This window comes from Mastigoproctus giganteus, chromosome 11 (assembly GCF_048544385.1).
Source record: "Mastigoproctus giganteus isolate SK-2022 chromosome 11, ASM4854438v1, whole genome shotgun sequence".
Classification (NCBI taxonomy): Eukaryota; Metazoa; Arthropoda; class Arachnida; order Uropygi; family Thelyphonidae; genus Mastigoproctus; species Mastigoproctus giganteus.
Window position 1 is genome coordinate 91853858 of NC_143585.1, and position 25025 is coordinate 91878882.

The 25025-nt window shown below is 38.2% G+C and overlaps 1 protein-coding gene across 2 annotated transcripts in view; it reads left to right on the forward strand.

Moving 5' to 3' along the window:
* Positions 1–25025, forward strand: part of LOC150078257 (protein TRC8 homolog) — a 169123-nt gene that overhangs the window by 82996 nt on the left and 61102 nt on the right. The window contains exon 1 of one of the 2 annotated variants that reach the window (XM_090385083.1): positions 5698–6019. The exons of the other annotated variant lie outside the window; for it this stretch is intronic. Coding sequence (XP_090241209.1) covers positions 5794–6019 — 226 coding nt within the window. The 5' untranslated portion in view covers positions 5698–5793. Of the gene's footprint in view, positions 1–5697; positions 6020–25025 lie in introns of those variants that run through there. 2 annotated transcript variants of the gene reach the window in all.

A 25025-nucleotide genomic window follows, 5' to 3' on the forward strand; every position in this document is an offset into this window, starting at 1 on the left:
GTACTATTGTTGGTCGCGAGAGAGAGAGAGGGGTTTTTGCTGGCGTCAAGCATAATCCATTAGATACGGTAATAGCATAAGTAATAGACACCAGAAGCCACATCCTGTTGTCGCAGGGTGTGGCTTCTGGTGTCTTGGTCACTGCTGGCAGTAGCTGTAGGTTCCGTTGCTGTGGTTGTTTGACCTTCGCTGGCCATAGCTGGAGGCAATAGATGGAATGGGTGGGGGGGGGGTGGAATAAGCCGTTACTGGAATGTACAGCTTTCCATGGCTACAGCCGACCGGGCTAGCCGAGTGGGTAAAGTACCTGCCCGGCAACCCAAAGGTGGCGGGTTCGATTTCCGCCTCGGGCTTGGATCAAAGTACAGTACTGCAAAAACTTTGGGAGGTGCAATATGGTCACAGAAGCCGATGCGGCAACAACTACCAAATCAAAAAAAAAAAAAAAAAACCATGGCTACAGTTAAAATTCTAACCTAACTCAAACTCCGCTAAATCTGCACACACAAATTTATTATTACTCGAAAGCTCTTCCGAAGAGGAATCGAAACATATAAGATCTATACCGATCCGCGTATAGAGCACATACTGTACTTGGGCCCACAGATATCCTGATGGTCAGCTCTGGATGTCTTCTTATTATTTTAGCCAAGATGCACAAAAGGCTTCTACTTACAAACACTAATAAAAGGTGAACACTAAAACGTGACTAATAAGCAGGCGATCAACTCAATTCGTATCGATGTGAATGTAATGTACAGCGAGGCAGTCAAGCAATGGCAAGTCTCCTTTTAAGCCTTAACTTATAGTACCTGGTATATACATAAGCAATATGGCTGTCATCACTAAGCAGAAATCCCCATGGCAACACAATAAATATATAAATTACAGTATATATATTTATAACACACCAACACTGTAACCTTTTGAACACTATACATACAACTCTTCATACACTAATGTCCTGACGTCGTCATAAAAGGGCGGCGCCCAAAATTTACTTTTCCTTCCAATTTTTCGCGCCCACGAAGTCTATTGGCTGGTTAATTGGAGAAGACAGTATGGCTGCTATTGCAAAACTAAAACTATTTAATAAAAAAAATAAATTTTCTGTTTATACTCCGGGACGACCAAACGATCAAAGGAGTTTACAAGATACACAGAATACAAGAAACAGCACCGTGTTCAGCAGTCACGGGCTTGAACCCCGGTCACTCAAGGCACGTGTACTTATGCACCCGCGCGCCTGACCACTAGACTACGGTGGCCCTATTTTATTATAGGCAAAGCCAAAGAACACCATTTCTTTTTTATGGCTGGCTATTGGCACTTTTAAATATTATCACCAAGTCCCCTGTGCCACCATCAGCCACCCTAGAGTACCAAAATGTTAACAAAACCTTTGACACACCTATAAAAGAGGGTCAAAGGCCACTCTCAAAAAATTTACTCTGACATAGAGAGAGAGAGAACAAGACTCAGAAGTAGAAAAGAATCACCAAGAAAGAGAAGAACGATGATATCCAGCTCAGGACTCTGGGTGTGCCGTGCCCATACTAACCAGATGTGAGTCTCCAAATGAAAATATGTTTCAGGCATTCATAGAAAAGGGCAAATTGGATCGACACCAATTCAACGTAAATTTTGTTGGTCCCTGGAAAGGATTTTTGGTCCGATTCCATAGGTCTCCTCAATTTCCCCCACAAAAAAATTGCGATAAATTTGGTACAGTTCCAATTCTTTTTAACATTTCAGGACTTTTAGAATATTCTGGTGCACTCTTGTTCCAAATATCATGTCAACAGGTTAACCCGTTTCTCCCTGTGCACCCCCGTCCCAGAAAAAAGAACTACTACAGAGTTCTTGTCTCACATATAACTTAACACAATGCCGTACGTTAGTTAAATTTAGACCTATCTTGTCGAGAGAAAATGTGCAAACCTCCTTGCAGTGTTTCTTCTAATATGCAGATTTCATAGATGATTGCATTAATGCCAGCTGGACGCGGTAAATATTTTCTCCGGGGGGGGGGGTATCACCATAACCTCTTCCTGAATTTAGCTTCTCGCGACAGTTCGAAAATAAATTAGAAAATAAATAATAAAAAGAGGTCAAATTAAAAAATAAAAAATAAAAAGTAATACGAAAGTGATAGCTCTGTGTTAATTGCATCGTTACCTTTGATAAAAATAAGAGAAAAAAGAAACAGTCATATGTAATCATATTAATGATATATCAGTAATGCAAATGATAATTAATAGAATTAAGTTCCTAATATTCATATACTGAAAATATTAGAATTGGCAAAACTGATTTAAGGAAGCTCGCTTATATAGCATCAGGATACATGAATTTTTCCATCCATTCTAATAATCTGTCCAGTCTTTTAAATTTATTCAAACTACCTACTTCTATAACACTAGCTGGTGGATAATCACCTATTTGCCCGTAGTGACAAAATTCTGTATATCATGGGTTTCTAACGCAACCCCATGATCTACTCTAGCAGTCTATCTCCACTGCTCAAAGAATTTAGGTTGAAACTGTACAATTTACTCCTATCTCCTTTTCACTATCAACTGCCCTGCGTTTAGTGCTACTCAAACGACGTACGTGCATTTTTATAATTACGATTTCCTGCAAAATGCATTACGAAGAATACACAAGTTAGTATACACAGTGCGTTACATTTTTATTTCTTAAATTAATTGAATTTTTCCTTTTTCTGTGATTAATAGAAGTTAAAAGTAAATAATTAATCACCTTGTTACCAATTAATTGCTAATTTATTAACTAATAATATATAAAAGTAATTGTTTCACTTCACTGCACATACCTCCCAACATAATATTCACTTCAAGTTTTGTTTTACATACGCTGTTAATACTTTATAAATTAACAGCGCATGAAATGTAACACGTATTTCAGGCTCTGTGATTTAATAGAGTAAGCAATCAGTATATTGTCAACGTTTTCGTAATGTTGTTTACTTATTTCTTCCTGAATTATATTAACAGTTGAAATATAACACGTATTCAGCGCTTCTGCTGTGATTATTATAAGCAAATAGTAATAATTCGTGATTTATGTATTTAGTAAACTGATAACAAAAAGACGATTAAAAGCAACGACTGTTATACGCGAACCGAGAACATTCCATTTCTACTCATCCGCTATATTGTTCATTCATTTCTCCCATCACACAGCAACAAACGTAGTATCCAATGCTTCAGCTACAATATATGGATAGCCAATGTGTTATGTTTGTATTTAAAAAAAAATAAAAAATGCTACATTTCTATTGGTCTGATTTTAATAAAATTTTTGATAGCTCGACAAATCTTTATAAATAATCTACAGCAGAACACTGACAGCAGATAATTCTCTGCTGCCAGAATTTGCAAGAATTTTAAAGCTTAGAATTAATAGAACACAGATTACATTACTTTAAAAACAATAAATGTAATTACCACTGACGGTTTCTGAAATAACTGTATTGTCCATCTGCAGAGTAGTTGGGTAAAAAGTATAAAATCCATCCATGGTTAGCGTCAGAGGAGTTTTATATATCTCGCAATATATAGATTGATCTTTGTGCCTACTCGGTTATTAATTAATTTATTTATCTCCTTCACTTTATAGAGATCAAAACCCCAGTACGCGATCAGATTCCAACAAGGATTTTGTAGTATTTTGGTATGAGAAGTTCCTTTCACGGGATTGTTTGGATATAGAACCCGCTTTAGAGACTGTACTCAATGACGGTCCGAAATAAGCAACACACATAAAACGTTCCCAAAACATTTAACATTCGCATGAGCATCGAGAACCAGCACGGGCTCTGAGGTTTATCGTAATCCAATTCCGAGCTCCCTCCGCAATGTCCAACCCCGGGAAGCTGGCCCACCTTCTCCTCCACCATTTCACCATAATTTAATTCTGTACAAGACATGTACAATATTCATAAATCAGTCAAATCAAAGGAACACTCTCCTCTCCTAAGTGGCACTCCTAATCAGATAGATATTTAACATAAACACACTCCGTAGTCACCTAGATTTATATTCATATTTTCTCACTGTCCTAAGAATATAATTTTGTGCTAAGCGTGACCGCACCACCACCAGCTCTGAAGTGAGGAAAACGCTAATGAATATCAACAAGACCGTTCATGTAAAGGCAAATTTACATTTTGCACTTTGTATGTACATCCCGGATGATTCATCCACAGTGGAACAGAGAATTGAAAGCTGACACAATTTAAACGATTCAATATGTTTAACAATGCAATTTCATTTCATCAGTTTCCAAATTGTTGTTGACTGAAATAGTGAGTGTTGGGATCAATTTAGTAAGTGTAGCCCTTGCAGAAAAAAATGTGCTGAATTATTAAACGAAATGACAAAAAAAAAAGACGTCGACGCAACACAGTTTGGAAATAAAATGTCCTTCACGACTGTTCACTAAATTCCCAGAATGCAATGAAAATACATGTTTACACGTGTCACTCTCTTTTTCACTGGGGATGAAGGATTCACCTGATTCATCAAAAATAGGAATCCGGTATATTTTGGATGAAATTCAAATGAAATGCAATTTATTCTTTTTTGCTTTAGATTAATAATCCGGGATATACATTCAAAATGCAAATTCACCTTAAACAGGGTGGTACTTTGTTGTTCGCATCCCGGTGCTTAAGTCCCGACACGACTCTGAATCTGTGTGTCGGTAAGCGAAAAATTCAAAATGCAATTTCATGTAACTGTCTTGCCGCTCTGAAATAAAATCAGCCAGGATGATGATAACCTGCTAGATCATATTTACTGAATAAAATTTCAGACGGCTCATAGGATTAAAATATTATGCGTATTTTAGACTTCTATTATACCGACAGCTCTCTTTTAACTTTCATATTTGGGGTTACCATACAAATAAAATATTCAGTCCACAATTGTATTTTTAATATTTCATTAATCACTCACCAGTACGTCTGTTTATTGCACCAACATTTCGCATGTATGAAATCCCTTAAAGCGATCAAAATTTAACAAAAAAAAAAAAAAAAAAAAAAAAAGAGAGAGAGAAACGATTACAGTGCTGAGTCCATTAATTATAGTATTATGAAATCACAGAAACATATCCATATTTAAAGGGGGGGATATATATATAATTTTCCCCTTTTTATCTTGCCTCCAACCACCACCGAAAAATCAGAATTCTTGTTTGGTATTAAAAACATATATTGATGCGAACAGTAATTGCTTTTAACAAATGACTTGACCTACAGAAATTATTTTGAAACTTAAACCGGACTGCATTAGAAAGACCATAAATTTCTTCGTCTCCATTCTGATTTTTTCATTCTTATTAATTACCCCATTTCCTAGAGAAGATGTGTCACAAACAAACAGAATAACGTATTTGTGTAGAAGGAGATTATTAACGACGTCAGAACTATTCTATAGCGTGCAGCCTTGACTCAGCGATTCTTTTACTTGACTTCCTCCGAGGTTAGGAAGACAGTAGTCTTCTAATGTGGCCACCAGATGCCGTATCGAAAACAAAAGTCGGCACTCTAGAACGGTCATTGGCAGCGAGTGGCCCACTTCCTTGTAAGCGATTCAAGAACTTCTCCTATTCGTTAGTTAGAGCTGTCCCCCTTTTCCTTCTCCCCCTTACTATTTCTTTTTCCGTGATCGTTCAGGATGTGCCGGTTGCAGCCAAACTTCGAGTTAGGTGGCACTCCGTCGGTGCTCGTCATGTAAGCTGTTCCGTCGTGGGGTCGAAGTAAAAATGGCGCTAAAACTTAAAGTCTGGACCATCGTGGATATCGCGTTGCGCGTACCGCCAGTGATGGTGATGGACTCTGTCCTCAATTCCGGCTTTGGGTGGATCCCAGCAGAAAGCAGTCATGACGTAACTGGCGGAAGGGATGAACGTCCGGAAGAGAGTTACTGGATGCTGCCGGGTAGCTTAATTTTTGGACTATCCGTGGTTTATAGATTGCTTTACACACAAGGTAAGGTCACATTCTCAGACAAATAATTAATTTAAGTTCTGTGCATATTAAGCATTCCCGTTATATCTGTTTAAATCACATAAATCCTTTTAAAGATTGAATTCTTTTATAAATAGTAAGTTGATATAAATGGATGGATTTACTACATTTTTTATACAGCATGCTATGGGAAGAGTAAATAGCTTTTTACATGCTGCTTTTTACTTTTTATTGCATTTATCTCACAAAATGAGATTATCGCCTCAAGTGTTTGCTGCAGAAACAGTATTTACATTAAAAGTATGCTACTTTATATAAATACCTTAAGAAGTAGCTTAATATGAAGTGTTTATTGTTGTGGTACTGCATTAAAAATAAAATTTATTTTTAATGCAACACTAACCCATCCTCCAATGATCTAAGATGCAATACACAGTACACTATAACATAATACTCCGTATAGGAATGTCGGCAGAAATTTTCTGGTGGTGGGGGAGAGAACATCTATGGTTGGAAGACCAATGACTGTCCGTGAGACAGGCTAACAAAACTACGAAGTAATGTCACAAATATGGAGAGAAGGAAAGTTCATCTCCCCCTACGCCACTTATGGCTGCATAAAATAGATCATTGCTATCTAATGTAAGAAACTTTTGCTCCTTTGGGCTTCAGTTTCTAGGAGCCTTTCAATTGCAAATGTTCAAATTCTGTTATTTAATGGTAATGTGCAAACTTGGTTCAAAAATAATCGGTTTAAATTAACGAATCACCATGGAGGGAGAGGTGGGTAGGAAGAGTTAATGTCTGATTATACATCTCGAACCATGTTCGTACACGTCTTTGTTACCGAAAACTAGTGATTACCAATTCACACCATTATTCCACATTTAGAGAATAGTGTTTGACAATACAGCTCGCGTCTGGCTTTCTAATCAGTTTGGCAACATTGCCTTCTCACCATTTGGAATCCAGTGTTAAATCCCAATGGAAGCATTTTCCTTCGATTGGCTCGAACTTTTTGAAAACAATTTTAGAATTGCCGAAACTATATTGTATGTGAATTGAATAGCCTCACTTCAGAGGCCTGGAGTGGGGGGGGGGGGAAGGAGTGTGCGTATTTAAATAACAACGTTTGGAACTGCACATGCAATTAACAGCCACTGTTTATGTTAAGCCTTCAGTCCTTCACCGGTTCTTCCTTTACGTGTGTAGCGTAGCGTAGCATGTCATTTTCCCAAGACACTGTGGTGTTCATAAATGAACATTATTTTAAATCCGGGTCGTGTGCAAATGCAAAGTAGGTTTCCAACAGACAATTCCCATTCTCGTATTCCAAACACATCTACAATTTCAAGGCTCGAATTTATATTTCGATAATTTTACCTCAGGATAGCTGGTAGCAAGAAGGTGTATATATTACATCATTATCATATTGTGAACAAGATACCTGACAAGGAAACACGATTATGTTGTCTATGATTTCGTACGTTCATCTACCAACAACATGGAGTGAGCATAGTATGCATAAGGTTTTTTTTAAGTAACGAAGAGTAGCCCCCCCCAAGCCAAAGTAGTGGGATATGAAGTAGTAAAAAACAAAATCTCCGACGAATTACTATAGAATGCTAGATATATTGGAGGTGAGACAGAACTCCTTTCTCTTCGAGGATGTAGTTGATGGAAACAATGCTAGATTCAGGTAATCTAGGGCCTTGTCGCACATATTTTTAGAGATCCTAAAAATGAACTCATGCTGGGACTCTGAATCCGCAGTAGTTAAATTTGTTTCTGGACTCTTCACCACCTTGGGGATCCACATTCACGTCCTCACACCGTTATTTACAATTTTTTCTATCCTTGTATCTTTGGGTGGGTTTCAGAGCATGTACGATGTATTTGCCAAGCTTGGATGAGGTGTTACCCTGGCATCACTAGGTTGAGCCCTTCTTTGATGCAGGCCCTACTGATACCATGGGTTGACGACCCCAATGGTTACGGGACTAATTGCGCTTCTGTAGGCTCAAGGTTTCAGTCCACGAGGAGGTAGGCCACAACTGCGGCCTACCTCCTCGTGGAGTGGATAGGTACTGAAAGCGTTCCATATCCACCTTGCGGCCTTGGAGAAATTGCACTCAGTAAATCAGGCTTTGCATGGAAACATATGCTGGGATCTAAACCTATTCATATCATTAATGAAAGTGGATGAATGAGTGGACAGTACACAGTTATATACAGCGCCTAATCGGATTATCTGTAAATCGCTGTAATGTACGATGTCTGATCAAAAAGTTCTAAGCCTTTATTTATTACAAAAGAACTGGTGGAAGTGGAGATTCAAGATGTGTAAAAGCGTAGGAGAGGGATAACCACGTTACTGTTTCGGGCCGCTCAGGGATCCACAAAACAATTAATGAGCAGTTCGTATTGAAATTCAGACGTGTCTTTGGCCTCTGTCTCAATCGTAATGATTAATTTTTCTGTTAAGAAAGCATAAAACGGAGCGGAAATCATCCAAATGATTAAAGATTATAATTTTAAGCAGAAGCGTAATTTGTAAATTGACAAATTGTGATAAATATCACAAATGCGCTTTTGTCTTCTTAAAAATATTTTTTATATTATAATATTAATTAATATTTTTGAATTATTAAATTAAGTTAATTAAATTACATAAATAAATATTAAATTATTATCTATTGAGATGATACTTTTGTAAAAGAAAGGCTTTATAATATTTATTTAGATAATAACACTGTCACATTTTTTTAAAATAAATTATAAATTTATTTAGATAATAACACTGTCACATTTTTTTTTTTTTTTTTAAATAAATTATAAATTCAGTTATTTCAAATCTTTTCGGCGCATGTGGACGGGGTCACATTCGAAACCCTAGTTACGCCTCTTGTTTGGAAGCATCACCAAAGGGAGGCTGTCGTTAATCAGTGAATGACACGTTTCCAAAAGGATCGACAGTCTATCGAAAATGACCAACGTTCAGGTCACACTTCACGCAGAAGAAAAAAAAAAAACTTCTGATCGGAGATTAACCATCAGAAATTGCTAATGAACTCGCAATCTCCTTTCACCATACCTAGCGATCTTGACCGAAAAATTTAATGTGTCAGCAATATTTGGCCCAAGGTTATTGCACGATGACCAAAAGTTCATTGTTAAGGGCTGTGCGTGGAACAGAAGGAAAAAAATATATATATACTGTACAAATAAATTCTTTATTGCTGTTAAGTACGGTACAAGAACTAGGAACAATAATACCGCATCACGACCATAGCCGGGTGGGTAAAGTGCCTGGCAATCTAAAGGTCGCGAGTTCGATTCCCGCCTCGGGCTTGGATCAATGTACTGCAAAAACCTTGGGAGGTGCATTGTGGCCACAGAAGCCTATGCGCCAACAACTACCAAAAAAAAAAAAAAAAAAAATCACGGCCAAGAGTTTTACATCAAGGCAGCAAATGATACGTGATTTAAAAAAAAAATAAAAAAAAAATTGAAGGTTATATAAGAAATTTAAGTTACATAAAAATGAAAAAGTGTATAAAAAAGGAAAATATATAGAGAAAACAATATGAACATCGTAGCACAAAACAATAAAAACAAGGACAGGGAAGGTAAATGAAACGGATTTTAATCAATGAAACAATTGTTGCAGCTCAAAAACATAGCTTGATATGAATTGGAGAGGTGGATGGTTGATGTCGATGTTTAATAATCTGGCACAGTTTTTGTTATATCTCATGATGCAAATGCCTTCACAACAAGTTGTCCTGATATTGCACTACATCCACTATTAGACTTAGGAAGGCATTCACAATATGAGATATAACAAAAACGATGCAACTTCACCAACTTCGGTGTTTATTACGAACTAAAATGATGCAATGTACCAACTTCTTCGATTAGTGAATAATCCTCGTGAAGGAATAGTTCAACGATTAGCTCACGAGGAACCTCGTGAGCTACAAAAATTATGAAGGAAACAACAACGGAAACCAAACGGTACAGAGAGACTTTATACAAAAATGGCAACATAGCACTGGCTGCCATGATACAGATGCATCACTGCCAAAGATGGAACAAAGGGAAGAGGTGGTCCTCAGTAGGAGATATGGTCACCCCTAATGCCGATGCAAGTTTTGCACCGCCTGTCCATACTTAGAACAATGTTGTTGATAGGTTCTTGCGGTAACATCGTCCATTCCTCTGTCAGCGCCATCTTCAGCTGGTGAACATTTTCTGGTGGGTGTGGATGTGCCGCTAGGCGTCTCCCCAGACCGTCCCATATGTGTTCGATGGGATTTAATTCGGTGGAACAGGCAGGCAGGCTGGCCGGCCAGCCAATCCATACGAACAATTTCTTCACTTTCCAAAAGTATATCAACAGCTGCAGTGCGATGGGGTGTGGCGTTATCATCCATAAACACGAACTCGGGGCCAATGGCACCTCGGAACAGACTCACATGGGGAAGGATTACCTCAGTACAATAGCCTGCACCGGTTACAGTACCGCCTTCCAGTATCTAGAGTTGTGTACGTCTATCCAAGATAACGCCTCCCCAGATGAGAACATCTCGACCGCATATCGATCCCTTTCAGTGATGTTTGCGAGGTGATACCGTGTGCCAACCTCTCGCCAGATTAGCTGACGTCCAGAATCGCTGCTGAGACTGAATCTACTCTCATAAAGAGTACCTTACTCCATTGCGCTGCTGTCCAGTCTTTGTGTTCGATGCACCACTGTAAACGGTGTCTCCGATGGGCAGGTGTTAAAGGGACACAGCGTACTGGCCGTCTGGCAAACAGTCCACCTTTGTGGAGTCGCTTGGCCACAGTAAACTGCGATATCCTGCGTCCTGTGCAGCTGGTTTGCAGTGGATACCGCTGTCTGGTTTCGGTCCCTCTTGGCCTGTAGGAGTATATAGCGGTCATCATTGGGCGTTGTTTTTCGTGGACGACCACCACCGGTCCTTCGAACAGCTGTACCTGTCGTTCTGAAGGCCGGCCACGCACGTGAGACGATGCTATGGGCGATACCAAACTCTGCAGCCACACTCCTCGCACTTCGGCCTTCCTCGAGCTTCCCAATTATTCAACCCCGGGTAAAGTCATCCAGATGTTGTCTACTGGCCATTTCGTTGTCTGTATAGCACTGTATGAAACCAATCGAGCGTCTCTAACAATCGTGCTCACCGTTGTAATTTGCACATAGCTGCTGAACTGCTGCTTTTATTTGTTTATGTGGGGCCTCTCATCACGATTCAAATTTTTGCATTTGCACCAGCTTTCTACTGAACGGCCTCAGTTATGCAAATCGCCACAGGCTGTTTCGTTTGATTTTGTGGTTGTAACCTTTAAAAATATCGTTGGTCCTTTGGCGCCTCCGTAGCTAGGTGAGCAGGAATAGTAGTGCGTAGCACATGCTTCTTGATTAGACCGGGGTTCAAGCCCATGGCCACCAAATACGGAGGATGCGGAAAGGTCAGGGAATGACCACCGCATATCCCCCGGAGCAATATGGCCTTAGTTGCTAATGCTCCTAAAAACCAAATAACAAACAACATTGATCCTTAAGTTTTGCACACCAGTGTAGTAATAAATATATGGTCTTGTGCATTTGGAAAAAAAAAAAAAAATGTGTATCCGATGTGGAGAGAAGCATCATTTAAGCTTAAATTGTGATTTAGCAAAATGTTTTAACTGCCGGTTGCCTGGACACGTTTTAGAAAAGTGTGAGGCTGATTGTGGCAAATATGAAGCCAGTGACCATAAAAATTAATGAATGCCCTTTAAGATCTTTTGCAGATGCAATTAGGGGTAAAGAGAAACAAAATTCAGCCGTGAATTCAGCAAAGAAAGAATTAGATCAGTGATTTTTCGCTACTGGAAACACATTACAGTCAAAGGTAATGGAAATTAGTGAGACAAGTGTAGAAAGGTCAGACTTATAGGATGAGAGGGAACCAATAACCCTGTTCAATGTGGACCGGGAACTTGGCAATTAAACACTAAATTATTGGCACCTCCGTAGCCAGGTGGGCAGGAGTAACAGTGAATAGCACACGCTTCTTGATTAGACCGGGGTTCGAGCCCGTGACCACCAAATACGGTGGATGCGGAAAGGTCAGGGAATGACCACCGCATATCCCCCGGAGCAATATGGCCTTAGTTGCTAATGCTCCTAAAAACCAAATAACAAACAACATTGATCCTTAAGTTTTGCACACCAGTGTAGTAATAAATATATGGTCTTGTGCATTTGGAAAAAAAAAAAAAATGTGTATCCGATGTGGAGAGAAGCATCATTTAAGCTTAAATTGTGATTTAGCAAAATGTTTTAACTGCCGGTTGCCTGGACACGTTTTAGAAAAGTGTGAGGCTGATTGTGGCAAATATGAAGCCAGTGACCATAAAAATTAATGAATGCCCTTTAAGATCTTTTGCAGATGCAATTAGGGGTAAAGAGAAACAAAATTCAGCCGTGAATTCAGCAAAGAAAGAATTAGATCAGTGATTTTTCGCTACTGGAAACACATTACAGTCAAAGGTAATGGAAATTAGTGAGACAAGTGTAGAAAGGTCAGACTTATAGGATGAGAGGGAACCAATAACCCTGTTCAATGTGGACCGGCAACTTGGCAATTAAACACTAAATTATTGGCACCTCCGTAGCCAGGTGGGCAGGAGTAACAGTGAATAGCACACGCTTCTTGATTAGACCGGGGTTCGAGCCCGTGACCACCAAATACGGTGGATGCGGAAAGGTCAGGGAATGACCACCGCATATCCCCGGAGCAATATGGCCTTAGTTGCTAATGCCCCTAAAAACCAAAATAACAATAACTAAATTATTAAAAACGGAGTGTATAGAGATATAAAAAGTATTGACTATAGTTTGTAATATGCAAGGAGAGATTAGTTTGGAGATATAGGCTGAGGTTAAGGGAAACACTAAGGATGTTTTTAAAAGTCAGGGGAGAAGGGTTGCACAAGAGGGGGGACAAAAATTAAAGTATTAACAACATGAACGGAATTTATTATTACAATGTGAGGATGAGCGGGGTGTTAAGGAGGTGGATATGGAAATTCGAAGATACTATGATGACATAGCAGTCATCATAATTCCGGCAAGCTGAACAGCCTATAGCGGCCTTTTATGATCCTAAAAGTCGGGAACGGCAAGAAAGCAAGACAATTGAGTGTATAAAGCAGGGTAGAGTATTAAAAAGCACTATAACTGATTATTGGAAGCATTTAAACTCTTCTATGAAGCAAAGCACAAAGTGTGGGAAGGAAAGGGGGAAGTGTATAACTGGATAAATTCGAGCTTTACGCCAACTTGATTGTATATGGTAGGATCAGCTAGTTACAGTGGAAGTTAACCACGGTGGTGAAAGAATTTACTAACGAAAAGGCACCGGGTCCACACGGATTACCAATTAAATTTCATAAAAAATACTGGGATATGATCGGACCCGTCTTATTAAAATTGCTTGCGAAACGTTTTCAAGAAAGTATAGCACCTAGAGATTTCGTGGAAGGACTCGCAATAATTTTGGGAAAACCTGGAAAGGATAGTCAGAAAATATCGGGATGGAGACCGATCACGTTGACTATAAATTGTACACAAAATTATTAAATGAGCGTTTACAGTTTTATCTAACTTATGTTATTAAGAGCTCACAAATCTGTATGTAATTAAATGACGAACAATAGATTTTAATTTACGTTTTTAATGGACTTGTATTGGTACGTAAGACAAAAACACTATAAAGTAGGCTTGTTGTTGATAGATTTTCAACAAACTGTCGATAGTATCTCGCCACTTGTTTGGCCTTGTACAGCACATGCAGGTGGGAGAATTACTGAAGGCGGCAGTTCAAGCACTGTATGGACTAGCAGAGAATAGAACGGAGTTGGTTCCACTTCGGTGGATTTTCGGAGAGGTATTAGACAAGTTGCCCACTGAGCGCAGTGCTGTTTCGTTAGCTTTAGAACCATTATTGAATCACATGGACAGTAGTAATATTAGAGGTGTGTTAATACCGACGCCTTATAAGGAAGTTAAAAGTTGGCTTATGCAGTCGACGCTATTATCATATTTGTAGTAGATAGTGATCACTAGACTTTTTTATTTATCTATTATTATTTATTAAAGATAGCGGACATGTTTTATCACAGTATTGGACTGGCTATAAACAATAATAAGGCAAAAATAAAAATGTGGGAAATTGGCGGGAACAGCTTGTAGGGTTTTTAGTAACTGCAGATGAAATAAAGGTATTAGGGTTCTTTTTTATAATGGTCCAGATGTAAAAGGTGGAACGCTGATTAAAATATGCGGTGCTTTTTTTTTTTTTTGGGACGGTACGCAACGGTACAGCGTACCGGTACCTTTTATGAACAGTGACGTGTGACATTTGGATGCAGTGCACTTCGAAATTTGTAATATTCCGTAAATTTTTTTCACATGTTTACCTACTATTCAAATAAGCTTAAAATCATTTAACTAAATTCGCATTTTTTACTGTCTGTTGTTAAGATATTTACTATATAAAACTGTATAACCATTTTTATAATTCTAAATTACTCAGTCGGACCTCTGTTTAACGAAGTCCTTTTATAGTGAATTATTTTGAATTTCCCTTGGAAGTTACATTTAAAGTAGTTTCCGTTGAGCGAAGAAATTTTTCATATAGCGAACGGATTAGGAGAGAATTAACTCGGTACGCACTGTTCTCATTTCTGGCCTTCAGGCAATTAGTGCTGCTGCACGGATTAAGACAGCTAAAGCATTCTACAACTTAGTGGTACCTAGTAAAACCTGTCCCACATACGGAGGTCCAACTGAGTAATTTAGAATTATAAAAATAGTTATACAGTTTTATATAGTAAATATCTTAACAAGTCCTTGATCTGCTCACTTTTCGATCCAAGAGTATATTCCCAATGGGCTCTGGCCCACCTTCTACTGTAGTGGTGTCCAACCTTTTCCCATACAGGGGCCATATTAAAAAAAAATTCAAAGTTACATTTCTTTAGTGTGTTACATTTCCATATCTTGTTGCATGTAAAAGTAAAATTGAAAATATTCGAAAATTTTATTAAGTACAATACACAATTACATTTACTGAACAAAACATTTAATGATAATTTTTTTGATAATTAACAAAATTAAAAATGCTGTTTTAGTTCATTTTCCTCGCGGGCTGTAGGTTGGACACCGCTGGGAATCAACTGTAAGGTTTTCTTTTACCCCGACAAATAATCATCTGTCGTTTCGCGGAAGTGCGTTATCCACATTTTTCAGTAAATTTTCCCTATCTCTATTTACAAGATCGCAGTACATGAATATCCGAATGACACCGAACATTTTCGACAGTTTCAAAAAAAAAAAAATTCAAATTTAACAACTAGTGACAATACACTGATGACGAGAGACGGAAAATGAGGACAACGAAGGTATTAATCCTTCTAAACATGAATTGTTGGCATTTGGTGAAAGTGAAGTTAGAAAATTGTAAATTAGGTTACAGTTAAATGAAAGCAATGCAGTTCGTGGGTTTCGAGGATACCTAATTGATAAGGTTTCGGAAGAATTGAAGAATTTGATGAACGCTCTGAGTACGATACCAATTTCATCGAGTGAATGTGAACGAGGATTTTCACAAATGAATCTGATCGCCAGCGCTTCGTTGATGACAAAACAGTTTCTTCACTACTGTTTCTTAAAATTATACGCCCACTGCTGACCCACTTCAATCCAGCAAAATATGTCGATTCATGGCTGCTTCGGAAACGTCATTCGGCATCCGACACACAAAGAGGAAGAATAGAAGTCGGCATAGGGCAGGGGTCGGCAACCTGCAGCTCTTTTAACACGTAACTGCGGTTCTTTAACTTTACAGCTCACATGAAGCCCAATTTGAAATGGAGTTAGAGGACTTAAAAATCAAGGACATGTGGAGTGCAAGACTAAAATGCCTTAAAACTGAAATTGAGGATTTGGAGAGGCAAAAAGACTGCCCTTGCAATTCTACACAAATGGACGGCGATAGATGAGTTTAAAATGCAGACCAAATTGTGTTCGATGCGTGGAGTAGCTTACCAGACCCATATATAAATTTGAAAATATTTGCGTTTGGACTTCTCTCAGTTTTTGGTTCAACTTATTTCTGCGAGGAAATATTTTTGAACATGAACTATATTAAAAATAAATCAAGAAACCGTCATCTGAACAATGCGAGCATGTTTAAAGCTCAGCATGTTTAATTACGACATAGTAGCATGATGTTGAGAGACTCGCTCAAGAAGTTCATCAGCAAAAGTCACATTAATTTATACCTAATTGAATGTTTGTTACGTTTTTTTCAGTATTAATAAATAATATATTTCAAAAAAAAATATAATTTTTTTTTAATAAACACCTTCCCACTCTATTCATCGTAAATATCGATTTTGCATCGATATTTGCAAATGAAAAGCCTTTTGTGGCAATGGGAAATTGTGGGAGCGAAGTTAAAAAAATATGTAATTAATGATATTGAAATTTCGCAAGATTATTTAATGAAAAAACTTTCAAGCCTACAGACTAGTAAGGCTCCTGGAGTTGATGGAATATACCCTATAATCTTGAGAGAGGCGGCAAGCGAGTGCATTGAACCACTGAGGCTGGTTATGCGAGCATCACTAGACTCTGGGGAGATTCCCTTGGATTGGAAAAGTGCAAATGTATCTCCCATACATAAGGGTGGCTCTAAAAGTGAAGTGGGAAATTATCGACCTGTCAGTCTGACTTCAGTAGTAGGGAAAATCATGGAGGCATTGATCAAGAGTGGAATTCAGGATCATTTGGATCGAATTGAAATTCTCAAGGATACTCAGCATGGTTTTGTAAAGGGAAAATCATGTTTAACAAATCTGGTTCGCTATTTCGAAAGGGTCACTCACGAGCTGGATTTAGGGAATAATTTCGACATTGTTTATTTAGATTTCAGCAAAGCTTTTGACTCAGTCCCACATGAGCGGTTGCTTTATAAGCTGGAACAGGTTGGAATCACTGGAAAAATCCTTAGATGGATAGAAGGATGGCTTCAGGGCAGGAGGCAGAGGGTTGTGATAAATGGCTATTCCTCAGATTGGGTTGATGTAAGAAGTGGGGTTCCCCAAGGATCAGTATTAGGACCACTGTTGTTTTTAATTTTCATAAACGACATTGATGAAGGGATAGAGGGCGTGATGTCTAAATTTGCAGATGATGTTAAAATTGGTAGAGTAGTTAATGATCACTGTCAAGCTGAGCTTCTTCAGAGAGACCTAGATAGACTTCAAGAATGGTCAGAAAAATGGCAGCTGTGCTTTAATCCAACAAAGTGTAAGGTATTACACCTGGGAAACAGTAATCCCAAAATAACTTATTCACTTGGTGGAGTTCAACTAAACCCAGTACTGGAGGAAAGGGACTTGGGTGTTACGATACGGTCAGACATGAAATTCTCTGAGCATTGTAAACAGGTTGCAAGGAAGGCCCATGGTGTCCTATCGATGATCTATCGAACTTTTGCAAGTAGAGATAGGGACGTGATAATCCCATTATATAAGGCCTATGTTAGACCACACTTGGAATACTGTGTTCAAGTATGGAGACCGCACCTAAAGAAAGACATCGAGCTTCTTGAAAGGGTGCAAAGAAGGGTAACTCGCCTGGTGAGATCGGCAAAAGGGCGTCCGTATGAAGAAAGACTTCGAATATGTGGGTTGCAGAGTTTGGAAACTAGACACCTTAGGGGAGATTTGATTGAGGTGTTTAAGGCTCTGAGAGGCATCAGTAAAATGAATGAGGACAAAATTTTCAAGATTATAAATGATGCTAGAACTAGGGGACATAAATTCAAGTTACGGGGGGAAATGTTTAGATTGGACTGCAGGAAGTTTTATTTTAGCCAGCGAGTTATAAATTACTGGAATAAGTTGCCTTCATGGGTGGTAGAGGCCGACAGTTTGGGGAAATTCAAAGGTCATCTGGATAGTACTTTCGGGTAAGGGAAGCGCATAGGATGATAGGAAGAATATGTAAGGAAAAGTTAGAGAAATGGAACTTAGGGCTACTGTCTTTTACATCTTGGGTGACAGTTCTAAGGACGGAAGTAGTACCAGCTATCTTGCACATTTTACTTTACACGGGAACAGAATTATTGCAAGATTGCATCGAATGTGTTTTCAAATTTTTTGGAAAGGTCGATGCCAGGAAGTTATACAAGGGGCGCTTGTTTAAAAAAAAAAACAGGAATTGTTTTACGAGGTTCCACATTTAAAATGGCTTTATTATGCATATAGTTTTGTGAATAGCTACAAACCTTAAAGTCTACACGTATTGTTGGGGGTTAGGGGAGGGGGGGTTAATGAGATTTCTTGGGCAATAAAACGGATATTTTTGGGTGTAATTATCAAAAAGAGCCACAGGCGGAAGTTAATCAGCTAGTTATCAAACAATAATTAGAATGGCAAATGATCTATTGCAAGGAGATTACACATGCTGAGAGTTTAGGCATATATTGGGAATTTGTCAACAAAAACAAAATATATTGGTAGCTACTGAATAGACTGCAACGGTTATACATAGTACAATATTACAGTATTCTCCAACATGCATGGTACAGAAGGTTACCCGTCAAGATGTGATGTAGCGTGGGTGATAGTGAGAATGAACAAATTAAAGTTTGAAAGAAACAGAAGGATGCAAATCACCCGCATGTCCGGACGTATTAGAGTTGTGGGAAAGATTTTCAAATCATTTTAGAATGAATACAGTATCGGCAAACCAGGTTTATATGATCGGAAGATGAAAATGGTGGCCTTCGCAGCGAATGAGTTGAAATATCATATTTGGAAAGTTCGAAAACGAATGGAACCTGGAACGACAGGCCAGTTATATGGGGATGTGGTACGATCATTGTTGTTTTCTTTGGAGTGTTTTTTTTTTTTTTTTGTTGATGGAGAAAACAAGATTAGGAAGATGCATGTTTGAACAGAAATGGTGTGGGCCACCGTGTTTGTGTAAATTGGAGATGCGGAAGTGATAAAAGTACTGTTTAGGTAATAAGTTTTAGGTTAAGATAGGGTAGGTTGGTTATAAATTGAAAGCATTTTATTTTGCTTGTAAGTATAATTTAGTGGGCAGGGTTTAATTTTCATCTGGATGAAGACAATCTACAGGTGACATGATCTCTTCCCAACTGAGGAAGATACTCACCAATTAAGTGACCACCCGACGAAAGTAAGAGTGAAGGGCGATTGTCCTGTGACAGGGCAGGCCTACTTCAGGTAACACCTTGATTTTCCCGGCACGACTCTCCACGAGATTGAGTGACGATTTGCTATGGAAATTGAACATAGCCAAAGTAATAAACTTGAACGAGAACAGTGTAAAACTCCCTTTCTCATTTCCGGTCCACTGACCTTTTCTTTAACTATTTATCTTCCTTCTATCCTGTCTCTCCTTTTCTTTAGTCTATCGGTGGTGGAAAGCATAAGCGGAGATCAAAAATTATCCTGATACAATGGTACCGTCTGGCGAAGTTTTGATTATTCGAGGTAGTGCAATATATCGGGGCGACTCGTTGTGAAGGCATTCACAACATAAGATATAACAAAAACGATGCCTTCACCTACTTCAGTGATTTACTAAGAACTAAAATGATGCTATGCACTAACCTGTTCGATTAGTGAATTTTTCGTAGTCTGAGGCTTTCACCCCTAAAATCTTTTTAGTTTCAACTGTTACTGGTGACGAAACATGGGTGTACGGCTATGACACCGAAACGAAATTTCAGTCTTTCCGTCAAATAAAAAAAGTAGGTTCAGTTAAATATGAAAACAATGTTGCCCCTTTTTAACATTCAGGTTCATTATGAATTGTTTCAGAATGAATAGATAGCAAAGCAATAATAATATTGTTTATACTGCTGCACGACCGGCAGGTTAGGTACGTGTAAAGCGCCAAAGCAATTAAGCTAATATGCGTTAGTATATTGTGTCTAACTGCGTCTGTAACATTCGGATGGTTTGTTGTTTTGCAGTATGAAAAACCTGAGTCTCTGAGAGAACAAAAAAAAAAAAAATAATAAATAAATAAATAAATAAAGCCTCACCTGAGACAGAGTCTAACCAATCTGAATTCTGGTCGTTTCCACTCGGTGTGGGAGGACGATGCTTATAATTACTTGCGACCTGCGAGGGCCAAGATTTTACAACTAAATTTTTTTATAGTGAATATTTAACTTTAACCTGCGTCTACGCTACGGATATTTGCCTGAGGAATGAGTCTGAAACACGTTCAATTCACATGCGTATACTACTGTGCCCTCACGTTTGACAATTCAGCTACTTAAGGCCTATTATCAATCTGTTTCGTTTGCAAGAGAAAATTAGAATGTGCTACCAGTTTTTTTGAAAATGGTGGATGGTTTTTCATGCACACACACACACCGCATTTTTCATTCAAGAGTTTTGGTTCAAAAATCATTCATATAGTACCCCATCCTACATATTCACCTGCCCTTGTCCATGAAATTTTTTTTCCTTCAGCAATCTCAAAACGAAGCTGAAAGGACGAAGTTTCGATGATATTCTAATCATTCAACAGAATTTTACAAAGAGCTCAATGGGTTTACAGTTGAAAGACTTCCAGTGATGCTTGCAGTGGCAGGAACGTTGGGACACGTAAACGTCTGACTTTGTGGCCGTAACAGAACATTTATTGTATTTTAGCTACTACATGTATACACAACTTTGTATAAAATTATAGGCCAGGGGTGATCGACTTAAAGAACGAAAAAGTATGGACAACGTGATTTAAAGGAGTTATACGAAAACAACGTTTATAGATAGGTAACACTGCATTGAAGTGCTCATATACTCCACGTGAAAGCTCTGGGCAGACATACTTGTTTGAAGTGCTTACGGAAGCAAATACCGTAGCCCAGAGGCAGGTTAAAGTGGCGAGCTCAGATCAGGAAATAAACCGACTTCCTGTAAATACAGCGTGATTCGCATAAAGAAAATGGCAAATAAGACAAGAGGTGAAGTCGAAACTCTACAGTGCTTCTACTCAAGTCGATAACCAGCCGGCCTAGTTTTACTATGTGAAGGAAGAGAGATGAATTGTAAGATTCCCATTCATTTTCTCTATAGGTGGTGGCATCTCTCCCATGAACAGTTGAGACGCCTACGTAGGCGTGTACGTATTTCTTAAGAGCCAAAGGAACTAAGGCTATGAGGCGTCCTGTATTTTGTGTCTGTAGCGTATTCATCGTTTGGGTCGACGTTTGCTGGACGAAAGACCCAAGTTTCCAGGAGGTAAAAAACTATGCGATCCTTGCCCAAGACCGACTAACTTAGTCACGCTGTGATTAAAGCCTATAAGGATTCCTCGAATCACTGTCGGGATTCAAACTCAGTCCTTTTCCACAGTGTGGGAGGACTGTGATTATAAACACTGCTCCACAAGCCAGGACCTACGAGCTGGTGCGGTGTATAACTATAACCTGCTCAGTAATGATAAAATTTCCACTCTTTCCCTAACTGGTGGCTTTAAATCCTTAGGAAAGGTTGAATTCTTTAATATTTTATGTGTAAGAGCTCGTACCAATGTACTGTAAAAAAGTAAATAAAATAGTAAATAACAATTATGATAGTGAACTGCTTTAATACTGATTAAAATATATTTTTTAATTGAAAAATTATAAAATCTTTAGTTATAAGAAAGGTATCGAATGAGAAATTTAGAGTATTTTATGGTAGTGCCACAGGAGGAAATTCAATGACTCAACTATTAAAGCAACATACTCTTACGTCAATTAAGATAAGGCCTACCATCTCTCTGAAGTCTCACAAAGAAGCATGGTTGGTTTCCATAAGTTTTCAGTAGTAATTCATCTGTTATTACTTTTTAGCAGAACTGATTACAGATAATTTGACTAATAATCAATGTCACGAAACACGGATTACTTGTATGTGAGGATAATAGGGGGGAAAAACTTAATCTGTTGCATCTATTTTTGCTATCATATTTTCCTCTTAACAAAGTGGACTATCGCTTCATAGTTGGTAGTATTGTGGTGCTGAAGTGCAGTCATCAAAAAGACTTGTTAATTTTCTAATAGCTAACATAAGAATTAGTAAATTATTTCTTATTCTTACGTTAAGAATAAGGATTACCAATGATTACTTTAATATAATATAAAGCATATTAAAGCCCTAAAATAGGCAGTTTTTATGGGTGAATTGAGGGGAATGTACACATACATGATTTCAAGTTCAGAATTATTAAATGAAGAACTCTTATAGAATTCTAATTTTAAGAGAATAGAAAAAGAACTGGCGTTCCTAAGAGCCAAAGGAGCCTTTTTAATGTACTGTATTCTTAATACGTTAAAAAGACATGAAGAGTGATTTTTTTTTTTTTTTTCAATATAATTAAAATCGAGAAACTTTTGATTATATTTTTTAAAAAGGCTGAAATATCGATTAAAAAAAAAAAAAAGATGAACTTACTGGTATAAGCAGCCAATACTACTGGAGAAAAGACTTGTTACTTTTCGATAACAAAAGAAATAGTATTAACAAATGTATTTTCTTGCCAATACTCTTGAGTGTTATTTGTCTCATATCAGACATCTGTAAATCTTAAAATTAAGCCATCAATACCCATGGTAAAAAAAAAAAAAAAAAAAAAAAACACACGTCAACGAATGAACATAACCATCACCAACAGGTGCTGATATTGTGTACGTTTACCATTAACTTACGTGTGTCATTTTGCGCAGCTTATCAGTGCTGGTTACCAGAAAGTAAGTAACCACCTACCTTCTCAGTGCTTTAGAACCTAACAGAAACGAACTGGCTCTGCAAAACATGGATTATTTCCCCCGTTGAAATATATTAATTCTATTATTAAATGATAGGTAACGTAAACCAAACAAAATTTCAGGAATGGATTTTCTCCTTTATATATTGTCGTATGAAACATGTTTCTTGATCTGTTTACTTTCGGCCGTTCTACTTTCCTCCAGAGTCGATCAAAATTTTGATAAATTATAACGTAGCTTAAATACCAGTAGGTACCCTTTACTAATCATATCGCTGAAGACGAAGCTAAAAAAGGAAGTCGTCTCCTACTCTGCCTAGAACGCTGCAATAGAATTCGCTCTTTTTTGGTGGGGGGTGGGGGGATTACTCGCAACATCTTAATTCGTAAATTTTAGAGAGAGAGAGGGAGAGATTGCATGGCACACAGAACTCTATGAAATTCAACTGATCCTAATAGAATGTTGACTTCAGTCAACATCCTATTAGGATGAGTTGAACATTGTTCCGGCTCAGGTTACTTTAACTGGTCGCATGAGCAAAGGAGCGTGCTTATGCAAACCATTCACGTCTACTCGTGGCTGGCACAAATGCAGGTTTGGAGAGCAGAACCTCCATCGTATTTTGTTCAGAGAATTGTATAGAAGAGTAAAGTGCAACTGATGTTTTTTACTACCACCTGACTTCCGTGATAGCATAATGGGTTTACCAACTTGTCACTTGTTTGGAAAGATCTGGGTTGAAATTCTGTTGGCGAGTGATGGAATTTAGGTGTCTTCATTTCAAGTCGCAACTAACGGGTCACAAACAGGTTTTCCGCGTGAGTTTTTTGTGATTATTAACATGCAAATCGGTTCGCGAACTGTAGAAATAATACCGAGCATTTGCTCAGTGATAATACTGAGCAATGTTAATTTAAAACATTAAATTGAATTAAAGGAATCTAAGTTAATGTTTAGAGGGACAACATTTTCAAATAGTACGTCAAATTTGAAGTACAGAGTTCCGCCACAAGCGACCGATTGGGATGCTGGTACTATCAAACTAGCTCATCGGTAGTCGTTTGAAATTCGCAAGACAAAATGCTCTTATCAGTTTGAAGTACTCTGGCACAGGTGCTGATGTGAGTTTTTTTCTTGACTCCAGATCAGATGTGGTCCTCGATATTCTAAGCCTTTCAAGATATACAATATTTTTAACTGTTTACAAACCTGAAGGATCCTAGGGTTTTATTTTGGGACCATTTCCGTTTGTGGTTCTTTTTTATTTGATAAAAAAGATACCCATGTAAGCTGAACAGTTTTAGACTGCTACGACAATTATAGTCAAATAGTGTTCCCAGCTGGAGAGCGCTTTAGAACAGAAGTGCTAAAACTTTTTATTAGAGAAGCATACCTTTTTTAGAAGTGAGCACCTTCTCTACTCCTAAATGAAGATTAGTTAATTACTTTTTAGGCACATTTCATTTCCTTTAAGATCTTTTAAGACATTTTCTTTAAAATTTGTTGCAAATCTGAGGACAATGCGGATCCCGCTTTTGTAATCATTTCTTATAGATTCAGTTCCAGGCCCGTTTATCTCTGACCGTATATCTTATTCAAGAGCACGAGCGCAATTTAACAGGGAAAAATCAAGAGCAATAATAGCACAGCTGGGCGCCCAACTTCAACAAGGGAAATCCCATACTACTTCAGATCCCATAGCTTCCCTAGTTAGCTGGACCCAGCTCAATGGCTAGATCATATCACCAGATTCAGTATGCCTGTAGGACAACCAAACTCTTACATTCCATCACCATCTCTACACACCAGCTGATAGCAGCGATATATTCGCTACCAGCGACTGCAACCGCTGGGGCCGACAAAGTGCCACAATTCATGGTAAAATGCCTCCCGTTCATCTTCCAACCGCTCAGTACCATCTTCAATGGAATTCTGACCACAAGAGTCTTTCCTAAAGCCCGGAATATTTATCTTGTTAGCCTGCATCCAAAAGTTCGAAACCCAATTCTACTTAAGCACTTTCAGCCGATATCTATCCTCTCAAAGCTCATAAAAATCCTGGAAAAAACTATGCTGCCCATTTTAATGAATCGCATCTTTGGAAATAAGCCGCCACAGATCAACTATGAATCCACAGTGACGAA